Source organism: Oncorhynchus mykiss, chromosome 12, assembly GCF_057628025.1.
Source record: "Oncorhynchus mykiss isolate SJ-2025 chromosome 12, ASM5762802v1, whole genome shotgun sequence".
Classification (NCBI taxonomy): domain Eukaryota; kingdom Metazoa; phylum Chordata; class Actinopteri; order Salmoniformes; family Salmonidae; genus Oncorhynchus; species Oncorhynchus mykiss.
The window spans coordinates 88,516,129-88,528,002 of record NC_143033.1 but is presented as its reverse complement, the minus strand read 5'-3'; the positions used below and the strand labels follow the sequence as shown (position 1 = coordinate 88,528,002).

Sequence of the window (11,874 nt, the reverse complement as noted above, 5' to 3'; positions counted from 1 at the left end):
GATGGTAGACTAACACGTTCAACTATATCTCAGCCAACACGTTAAGGGCGATAGACTAAGTAACAAGGCTCAAGATTCAAAGCCTGGAAATGTCATGTTCATGAATGTTGCATTTTACCAAATGAAACCCATTGCACGTGGTAACTGTAAAAAGTCTACTTTACGGCAGGATACACATTACGGGTTGTAACTGTAAAAAGTCTACTTTACGGCAGGATACACATTACGGGTTGTAACTGTAGAAAGTCTACTTTACGGCAGGATACACATTACGGGTTGTAACTGTAAAAAGTCTACTTTACGGCAGGATACACATTACGGGTTGTAACTGTAAAAAGTCTACTTTACGGCAGGATACACATTACGGGTTGTAACTGTAAAAAGTCTACTTTACGGCAGGATACACATTACGGGTTGTAACTGTAGAAAGTCTACTTTACGGCAGGATACACATTACGGGTTGTAACTGTAAAAAGTCTACTTTACGGCAGGATACACATTACGGGTTGTAACTGTAAAAAGTCTACTTTACGGCAGGATACACATTACGGGTTGTAACTGTAGAAAAAAAAATAGCGTTATTCAAATCAGGGGAATTTAGCAAAACAAGGTTGATATATTCACGTCAGGGGAACCTCCTTGTTATTTAATTTCCATTTTTGTGTATTGCACTTGCATTCAGTATGAATCATGTGTATTATTTTAAATGTATGTATTGTAGTTCTATCCTTGTGATGTATTACATCATGTTTTTGTGGACCATTTAGCAGTAGCTAATGGAGATCCTAATAAAATACTAAATACCACTGACAGACCTTTTTTTATAAACAATTATGACAAAATGTGGGCTTAAAATTAAGTTGAGTCATTCATTTAAAAAAAAAAATATATATATATATAATAATTAACAGGACAAATCTGAGGGGGGCACATGCCCTTGTGCCCCCTATGGGCATGACTCCTCTGGTTATAGGTGCCGGTTTGGAGAAGATTTAGGCTCAGACGTTTTCTACACAGATATCCACACATTAAACAATTCAGATGGACGGACAAAGAGTTACAGATTATAGATATTAAAAAATGGCACCAGTTATTGCCAGGCTCCGCATTGTAGCCTTCTAGAAGTGGTGTCGAATATAGGGCTATAACTATTTGAAGTATCCATTTAGCTCTAAGAATTCAACGCACTTGATAATGACCTAATACAGATCTTGGATAGTTGGGTAGTGAAGCTCACCAGAAAATGCAGGTTCTCCTTCAACTGCTTCTCCTACAAATTATCAACTTGCCTTTCTACGTGGCATTTTTGAAAAGGCTAATAACTCAGATTCATTATATAATATTAATTAGTATAAGAAGTTCATAGATACTTATGACAAGTCTTGTAATGCATTATGACCCTTTGAAATGCATCATACCTGAATGCCTTCCCAACATTTAATTCAGAATCAAATCCTGTACAGGTAGTTTATTATGAAGTGCTCCAATGAAAACTGATAAGGGAAACATCTAAATCATCTTTCCCAACATAGTCTCTCGCACAGTGAGAAAGCGTGTACATCACATTTTAACACAGTGACGTTCTTGACATTTAAAATACCGAGCTCTGGCTACTGCCAGTGAGACTGTCACAGTTGTGTCCCTCTTGGCTCTCATGCTTCAAACAGGAAGGTTCCGGCAGATGACAGAGATGCGGCGATGGCGGGGAACTCTCTGTCCAGAGAAAAGAGACTCATCATCTTTAAGGATCTCATGGGTGAACTTATATCTGGCCTGGTCCCTGGAAGGATGCATGAAAACAATGTCATCAGTCATTCACCACACAAGCACAATGTGTGAAATGCCAGGAGTTATATCAAGTGTTTCAGAGTATGAGTGCCGATTTAAGATCAGTTTAGCCTTTAAGATCACAAGAATATGAATACATGGACCAGTGTTCACTCATGAAGAGGAGAATTTACTGTACGTTGAATTCAAATCGAATGTCAACAACCTTCAAGTTATGGAATTAAATTGGAATTAGAATTGTGAAAAAAATATATCTTTGGAATTTAATTGGAATTCAATATTTGTACAATTCCCAGTTAATGGAATTCATGTATTTAGTATGAAAAATTTACTGCTTTTAAAAATATATATAATTTAAACTTCCAATATAGCTAGGCTGTCTGAACAGTGACATGGTCATGAAGGATTTAATTATCTCAAGTCAAAGACTTAGCTGAAATTTGAAATGAATGGAATATAGAGGGAGAGGGAATTGAAATTCTGTAGAATTTAATTTGTGGAATGAACAACATGGACATGATCCTAGATTTGCACTCCCACTCTGAGATGTTTCATAGTTGATACATACGACCCCAGGTCATCGGACCAGGCGGACATCTGGGCCCTCATAAGGATAGTTATAGGCTATAGGGGGCGTTCAGTCAGAGTGTACAAACATGGAGGTAACATAGAACACTTAAGTAAACCACTTCATGATCTCCACAGGAGATACTGTGGGTTTGTTTAGTGCAGACTCTCATTAGGGTATTTACTCAGTTGCTCTTTCCACGGTCAAATAAATCCGTAGAATTGTTTTGGGTAGTACAAACCTATCTTAGGCCTACCAGGTAGACCCTGATTAAAGTGTATGCGCAGGTGGTCGTTTGTAAACAATGAAAGACAATGTTGCTATGGCAGGTCTTATTGGGTCCTTACCTGAGTATGTAGAGAGAGCGACGGGGCAGAAACAGGTTCAGCCATTCAGCAGGTTCATCCTCCCTCACCAAGCGCATCACACTGTCTGACAACAAACTCAGCCCTGCTATAGTGCTGCCACAGAACTGACAGAGAGAGAGAGAGAGGGGAGGAAGGGAAAGAAAGGTTCAGGGAGACAGTGAAAGAGAAAGGCAGGATGAAGATACAAAAAAACAGGGGTGAGGGGGATGAGAGAATGACTGAGTTTCAAACTGCATTGTAAAAGAACACTTTTTGCCAAAAAAGTATTCAAATTGTGCCCAGTTTGTGCCCAGGGCAAAATTCTAGCACACAGAACACCATGTTCCATATTTATCATGCCTTTCATCTCAGGTTAATATGAGAGCCGTCTACCTACCTTGACACTGTCGATGTGTGGTTTGATGTATCCAGCCTTGTCCAGGTCCAGGACATGCACAGGGCCTAGGAGAGGGCTGCCCTCAGAGAAAGCCACAGCTCGGAGGCGATCCATCACCCCCTCACACACCGCTCCCCACTGAGCACGCTCTGTCTCCCGGTAACCATGAATCGCCTGGTGAGCACAATGTTGAAAGAATGAATGAAAAAATGTCATGAAATGTTGGTAAGGGCCTCAAGGGAGTGATCATTGTCAACAGGGGTGGAATTGGGGTTCCAGGAGTTAAATTATTTGGATAATTTACATTGATTTCAAGGATTTTACATAATCAGAGAGAGATTTTATTTTCCTATTTCCATCCCCGTTAGCCAACAAACACTGTTCTTCTTACAAATTCTCATAAAATAGATGAAAGGTTTTCAATTAATGAAAGCACATTGGCATAATTCAATTACAGTAACAACTGCATTAATAGGCTACAGTAGGACATAGGCTGCAGTAGGACATAGGCTGCAGTAGAACATAGGCTGCAGTAGGACATAGGCTGCAGTAGGACATAGGCTGCAGTAGGATATGAGCTGCAGTAGGCTATAGGCTACATAGGCTTCTCAGAGGAGGAAGAGGAGGACCATCCTGCTCAGTGAATTTCATAAAAATACAACTAGTGAAACATTAAAAAAGTGATCCTTTTTAGGTAAAACTATACCAAATATACCCACGTCACCAAATAATTTATTAAAACCCGCTGTTTTGCAATGAAGGCCTACAGTGTCCTCAACAGCACTCTGTAGGATAGCACCATGGTGTAGCAGAAAAACAGCTAGCTTCCGTCCTCCTCTGGGAACACTGACTTCAATACAAAACCTAGTAGGCTTGTGGTTCTCACCCCCGTCCTTAGACTTACACAGTAATTATGACAACTTCCAGGAGACATCCTCCAACCTATCAGAGCTCTTGCAGCATGAACTGACATGTTGTCCACCCAATCAAAGGATCTGAGAATCTTGTACTGAAAGCATAAACTCCAGCTAGCTAGCACTGCAGTACATAAGATGTGGTGAGTAGTTGACTCAAGAGAGAGAAAGCAACAGTTGAACAGTTTGGAACAAATACATGAGTTTAAAAATGAAGGAGAAGCGAGAGAGAGAGATAGCTATCCTTGGTATTTTTTTCACTTTCACTTTGCTAGCTAGTTTAGCCTATTCAAAACACCCGGCTCAGACAGAGAGGGATGCTATGTTAGATAGCTGGCTATGGCTATCCAACACTGGAACTCCTCGAAGTTAAGGTAAGCTTTTAGTTGTATTAATTTATTGACAACGGGGGCCCACCAGTGTAACTGCTAAACGGCTTGTGACTGTACTGCATGATTGTAATGGGTTTACTAACACGTTAGTCCTCGTAGCTATGTTGACTATGACGTTAGCTAATATGGTGACAACGATGTAGGCTGAGTGTAGTGGTTAGCAGTTATGATATGAAGGTTTGGCTTTAAAGTTTTTTTTTTGCCTGGTCAGACAGCTGATTTGTTGTGCACTGAAGTCCACAAGGGAAAAGGTGAGAGGAGGAGAGAGTGTAGAAGTGAGAAGGAATTATACAACGAGCAAAGTGATCACACTGTTTGTATGTGGCTGCGATCAAAGTGAACTGTGATCAGGGGTGTATTCATTAAAACACATTTCTTAAATGGAAGCAAATGGAACAGGGATGAACATACCTGAATTTGTCCAATAGAAACACTTGTTTCCAACTGTTGAACTAATGATTACACCCTAGATCAGCTAGATGCAGGCAAGAGTGTGCAAGGCAGTATTGAATGTGTCATTGTCTGTCACCTTGACTACTAAAATTTCTCTTGAGCTGTGCACCTACGTTTTAAACTTTCATTCATAGGCTCGATTGTAGCAACCTCGTGATGGGTATAGGGAAAATCATGCAGTAGTATCATGTAGTAGCCTAAACCTATCAATGTTATATTGAGCTGGGTGAATGGAATATGAATGACAGTCATCTAATATGCTGTAATAGAAATAAGGCGATGCTCATCATAAAAATAATAATCCTCCCTCATCTTAATGAGGCATCGACCACCACTCACATAGGGCTATATATTTTATTCATGTTGAAATCTATTTTATTTTCAGTAAATTGAGTTCTATTTTGCTAATTATAGGCTACACTGTCTGTTATAATTGCCTCAATATATACTGAACAAAAATATAAAACGCAGCATGCAACAACTTCAAAGATTAACGATGTTGGAGGCAGTTTATGGTAGAGAAATGAGCATTAAATTATTTGGCAACAGCTCTGGTGGACATCCCTGCAGTCAGCATGCCAATTACACTCCCAATCAAAACTTGAGATGCCTGTGGCATTGTGTTGTGTGACAAAACTACACATTTTATAGTAGCCCTTTATTGTCCCCAGCACAAAGTGCACCTATGTAATGGCCATGCTGTTTAATCAGCATCTTGATTTGCCACACCTGTCAGGTGAATAGATTATCTTGGCAAATAAGAAATGCTCACTAACAGTGATGTAAACTAATTTGTGCACAAACATTTAGAGAAATAAGCTTTTTGTGCATATGGAACATTTCTGGGAGTTTTTATTTCAGCTCATGAAACATGGGACCAACACTTTACATGTTGGGTTTATATTTTTGTTCAGTGTATTTCATGATGTGTAACATGTGCAATGATGTGCCAAATCTGTGATTTAGTGCATAAATATGGGGTATTAGAATAAGCAGCATCAATATTTGCAGCCATATAGGCCTAGGTGATATTATTTATCTGGAACTAATCAGTATTGTGCGAGAGCACCACTAGCTTTTTTATCTCAAACATATCAGTATCAACAAACGATCCAACGATGCACTTGGCAAACGTTCTTCTGCGTAGTGTTTTGGGAAACGATGCATCGTTAAAACACGCATAAGCCTAAATTGCATTGCTATTGGGAAACCGGGAACTGACTGATCAATCTAAAATAAGATCTATTCACCTTGTAATGTATGACGACGATAATTAATAGCCTAACAATTCAAATATGAAACTTTACTGCATCTAGTATAGTATGGATATGTATGTTATTGCTGCATGTTTATAGGTGAAATATAAAACTACAAAACATTTGCATGATGCCAATAGGGAAACTAATCAAAAGAGCTGTTACTGTAGCAGCCCCTCTGAGTGTCGGCTGGAGCTGAGGGAGGACGTTCAGCAGCTTTTTCTGGGTGGGTATAATTTGTGGAACGTTCCAACAGGAATCTGTTCCAAAAACGTCGTTAATAACAAGGATGCCAACAAACAACGCATACAAAGTAGCATGATCAACTCACCACGTAGCTTATTCTTAATATGTTTGTCCATAGGCTACCAGAGTGAGGACAGACATTTTTCGGAATAAACCTGGTGAGTGGAAAAACGTAACAAAATTGCCCACTCCCTACCCGGTATCCTGTTCTGCCGCTATACAACTGTGTATGCGTTGTTTGTTGGCATCCTTGTTATTTACGAAGTTTTTGGAACAGATTCCTGTTGGAACGTTCCACAAATTATACCCACCTGCTTTTTCTAACTAAAGTGAGTGTGAGCTAGGCACTTCTTTGTAGTCAACAATCAAGGTCTATTTACAACTTACATCGTCCCAGTGGTCGAACTCGTATCGTTTCTTCCTCAGCCCAGGCTCAAGTTCTTTCATGAGAGCACCCTCCTCTTCCTGACTTATGAATTCCGTCCTCACCTCCACCTGACCGCGAAGCCTCTGGACCAGCTCTCCGGTCGAACCGCAGACCAGTTGGTCATCTCTGAACTGCAGGCCGCTGTTCGTAGCAGCCCCGGAGCAACTCGCTGCCGAACTTAGACATGATGTGGGAGTGTACAGAGGCCGTTTATGAATACGTCTGGCAACTGTAATCAGAAGTCTCATGCTTCAGTAAATAAAATGATTTATTTAGACTGTCTGATTTGCTAAATTAAGCTATGCTTTGTTGTCTGGTGGCACAGAAGTCAGGTCACGAAGGAGGGTGACATTTTGAAAACGCACTGCATTATGGGAGTTGTATTGTCGTCACACTTCATTAAATAAATAAAGCCTGCCTAGGCCTAAAATAACAAGCTATTAACCTTTTCACTGAAATTACAACAAGATTCTGTATTATCCATGTTAAATGCATAACGGCTATGTAAATAAGGAATGTAAAAGTATTTTTAAATCAAATAGATTGTCTTTCAATAACGGTACTTTACTACTCCTAATGCTCTGAGCACTTTTATTGTCTTTTAGGTGTATTTTTCTCACTCGGCTATACCTATCCTATCTTTGTAGGTCATGCCAGAGCTAAACAGTTAGAGGCAATGTAAATAAGTTATTACTTTCCATATCTATATATGGCTCTGGGTAGTGCTAACTTTGTGAAGCATGACCTACGCTCATAAAGTCCCAACGTCTCTTACAATGTTGACTTCCCCACCATCTCCTCTCTGTGGACTACTTTCATCTATCTTGCACAATGGGGTGGTGATGATATGGGTGTGGAGGACTGATATGAGTTGTGGCGTTTAACACTCTACAAAGTTAACTCAGCATAGGCATGTACATGTATGCGGACACTTAAGAACACAGTTTTTTGACTAATTGCTGCTGTACAAACACATGACAATTATTGACTAGGTAAACTAGTCTCCTTTTATGCAACAAAATAAATAGAAAGGTTAAACAGGTTCTCTGGTGGGCCTCAAACAAACTAAAGCCAACCATGAATAGTTAATGGTTGATGCAGAGGACACAATTCTAGCCTAATCAGGCAGGGTTTTGTTGAGGACAGTCATGCAGCTTACTACAACCCTCCAAACCGTCACTTTGAGTGACTAGGACCTTCAACCGTGTGAATAAAGGATTCTTGAATGTCGGGACAATCCAAGTCTGGCAGGGAAACTTTATTGTAAAAAAAATGTTTTGTTAATTATTTGAGCTTAAACATCTAATGTAGAGGTATTTTATCAATTAAAATATTTGTTTTTGGAATTTACAAAATACTTTCATGATTAATTTCCATGCCTGGAAATGGTGCCAGACCCCCACAATGGTGCCAGACCCCCATATCCACATCGACGGGACAGAAGTGGAGAAGGTGGAAAGTTTTAAGTTCCTTTGCGTTCACATCAAGGACAAACTGAAATGGTCCACCCACACAGACAGTGTGGTGAAGAAGGCGCAGCAGTGCCTCTTCAACCTCAGGAGGCTGAAGAAATGTGGCTTGTCACCTATAACCCTCTCAAACTTTTACAGATGCACAATTGAGAGCATCCTGTCGGGCTGTATCACCACCTGGTACGGCAACTGCACCACCCAAAACCGAAGGGCTCTACAGAGGCTGGTGCGGTCTGCACAAAGCCAACTTCCCGCCCTCTTGGACACCTACACCACCCGATGTCACAGGAAGGCCAAAAAGATCATCAAGGACAACAACCACCCGAGCCACTGCGTGTTCACCCCGCTATCGTCCAGAAGGCGAGGTCAGCACAGGTGCATCAAAGCTGGGACTGAGAGACTGAACAACAGTTTCTATCTTAAGGCCATCAGACTGTTAAACAACTATACGAACACAGAGAGGCTGCTGCCTACATACATTATTGAAATCATTGGCCACTTTAATAAATGGATCACTAGTCATTTTAATAATGCCACTTTCAAATGTTTACATATCTTGCATTACTCATCTCATATGTATATACTGTATTTTACACCATCTATTGCATCTTACCTATGCCGCTCTGTCATTGCTCATCCATATATGTATATGTATATATTCTTATTCCATCCCTTTACTTAAATGTGTGTGTATTAGGTAGCTGTGGAATTGTTAGATTACATGTTAGACATTGCTTCACTCTCAATAACATCTGCTAACCATGTGTATGTGACCAATAAAATGTGATTTGATGATTTGATTTGATTTATTGTCCAGTCAAATGGTCCAGTGTTGCAAAGAAAGACCCAGTGGTACCGGGAGTGCCAAGTCTATGACAAAAAGGCTTCTCAGTTTTTACCCCCAAGTCATAAGACTCCTGAACAGGTAACCAATGTTTACCCGGACTATTTGCATTGTGTGCCTACCCCCCCAAATCAGGACTGTGACTAAACAGAATACTATTATGTTACTGTATGGATGTATGAATCTCATTATAATCCTAGTACTGAATATAATGTGTGTAATTATTATCAAGAATTAGAGCAAAGACTGTCTGTTCCTTGGTAGAAACAAATAAACTTTTCGTCAGACTGGCTAGAATGCGTATCTACACAGGGAGACCTTGGGCTAGTAGTAAATTATCTGAACCGGTGGTGGACGATGTGGGAAGGCTTGTGAACTATACTGCAATTGTATCAGAGTGGAGGAGGCTAGGAAGGCTTGTGAACTATACTGCAATTGTATCAGAGTGGAGGAGGGTAGGAAGGCTTGTGAACTATACTGCAATTGTATCAGAGTGGAGGAGGGTAGGAAGGCTTGTGAACTATACTGCAATTGTATCAGAGTGGAGGAGGGTAGGAAGGCTTGTGAACTATACTGCAATTGTATCAGAGTGGAGGAGGGTAGGAAGGCTTGTGAACTATACTGCAATTGTATCAGAGTGGAGGAGGGTAGGAAGGCTTGTGAACTATACTGCAATTGTATCAGAGTGGAGGAGGGTAGGAAGGCTTGTGAACTATACTGCAATTGCATCAGAGTGGAGGAGGGTAGGAAGGCTTGTGAACTATACTGCCATTGTATCAGAGTGGAGGAGGGTAGGAAGGCTTGTGAACTATACTGCCATTGTATCAGAGTGGAGGAGGGTAGGAAGGCTTGTGAACTATACTGCCATTGTATCGGAGTGGAGGAGGGTAGGAAGGCTTGTGAACTATACTGCCATTGTATCGGAGTGGAGGAGGGTAGGAAGGCTTGTGAACTATACTGCCATTGTATCGGAGTGGAGGAGGGTAGGAAGGCTTGTGAACTATACTGCCATTGTATCGGAGTGGAGGAGGGTAGGAAGGCTTGTGAACTATACTGCCATTGTATCGGAGTGGAGGAGGGTAGGAAGGCTTGTGAACTATACTGCCATTGTATCGGAGTGGAGGAGGGTAGGAAGGCTTGTGAACTATACTGCCATTGTATCGGAGTGGAGGAGGGTAGGAAGGCTTGTGAACTATACTGCCATTGTATCAGAGTGGAGGAGGGTAGGAAGGCTTGTGAACTATACTGCCATTGTATCGGAGTGGAGGAGGGTAGGAAGGCTTGTGAACTATACTGCCATTGTATCAGAGTGGAGGAGGGTAGGAAGGCTTGTGAACTATACTGCCATTGTATCGGAGTGGAGGAGGGTAGGAAGGCTTGTGAACTATACTGCCATTGTATCGGAGTGGAGGAGGGTAGGAAGGCTTGTGAACTATACTGCCATTGTATCAGAGTGGAGGAGGGTAGGAAGGCTTGTGAACTATACTGCCATTGTATCGGAGTGGAGGAGGGTAGGAAGGCTTGTGAACTATACTGCCATTGTATCAGAGTGGAGGAGGGTAGGAAGGCTTGTGAACTATACTGCCATTGTATCGGAGTGGAGGAGGGTAGGAAGGCTTGTGAACTATACTGCAATTGTATCAGAGTGGAGGAGGGTAGGAAGGCTTGTGAACTATACTGCCATTGTATCGGAGTGGAGGAGGGTAGGAAGGCTTGTGAACTATACTGCCATTGTATCAGAGTGGAGGAGGGTAGGAAGGCTTGTGAACTATACTGCCATTGTATCGGAGTGGAGGAGGGTAGGAAGGCTTGTGAACTATACTGCCATTGTATCAGAGTGGAGGAGGGTAGGAAGGCTTGTGAACTATACTGCCATTGTATCGGAGTGGAGGAGGGACAGTTTAAAACCTATGATGTCATTTTTAGTTTATAACCTCTTGTAAATTGTATCATGTTCAGTACTCTCGAGAATAAATACTATTGATTGATTTTGAGACTGGTCTCTGTCCATTTTATGCAACTAAGTATCTTACAAATTCTTAGGAATGGGCAGAGTGATTAATTGAATTGGTTAATTAACATATAGGAATTAAATTCCTCTAACACTCATCAGCATACATGGACACACATGTTTTTTTTAATGCCAGTGGCAGGTCATTGGTAAAAATAGACAAGAGTAAAGGGCCTAGAGAGCAGAGCCTAGAGAAGGAAAGGTTCTCATTGAAGCAAGCAGGAACTATGATACTATACTGCCACCTAGTGTCTATGAATAATACTGTCAATGTGTCGGCCTCCCTCTTGTTGTAGAGATATGACGTCATCAGGCATAGCAGACACATTCCTCTGCCTAGGCGTTGCTGACTCGTGCCAGAACTTATAAGGCCTGGATAGGTGTATTTACCTATCAGCTAACCACATCATATGTTCAAGCATTCAGTCAGTCGATGACACGGGCGATGACGTTGTATGTAAGCATTGGTTGATGCATGCAACATCTGAGCAGGGGTTTACACCTGTTGTATAAAGGGCACGTGACAAATAAACTTTGATTAGTTTGGCTGCAGCTGGCCCAGAACAGAGCGGCACATCTTGCTCTTCATTATAGTCAGATGGCTAATATTAGTACCATGCCAGTCTCTCTTGGCTAAGAGTTGCGCTGACACACACACTTACCCCACCAGACATGCCACCAGGGGTCCTTTCACAGTCCCCAGATCCAGAGCAAATTCAAGGAAACTTACAGTATTATACAGAGCCATGAGTGCATGGA

The 11,874-nt window shown here is 41.3% G+C and overlaps 1 protein-coding gene across 4 annotated transcripts in view; it reads right to left on the bottom strand.

Annotated features, from left to right (window-relative positions):
* Positions 1-1,453: 1,453 nt before the first annotated feature.
* Positions 1,454-11,874, bottom strand: part of LOC110538722 (alkB homolog 7, RNA demethylase) — a 185,925-nt gene continuing 175,504 nt past the window's right edge. Inside the window, exons 1-4 of one of the 4 annotated variants that reach the window (XM_021625680.3) lie at positions 6,749-7,181; positions 3,101-3,274; positions 2,704-2,828; positions 1,454-1,780 (exon numbers count right to left, since the gene is read on the bottom strand). In XM_021625680.3, the coding sequence (XP_021481355.3) occupies positions 1,660-1,780; positions 2,704-2,828; positions 3,101-3,274; positions 6,749-7,036 (708 nt within the window). In that variant the 5' untranslated portion in view covers positions 7,037-7,181 and the 3' untranslated portion in view covers positions 1,454-1,659. Of the gene's footprint in view, positions 1,781-2,703; positions 2,829-3,100; positions 3,275-6,748; positions 7,182-11,874 lie in introns of those variants that run through there. The other 3 variants (XM_021625681.3, XM_090193936.1, XM_090193937.1) reach the window with 3 other exon arrangements.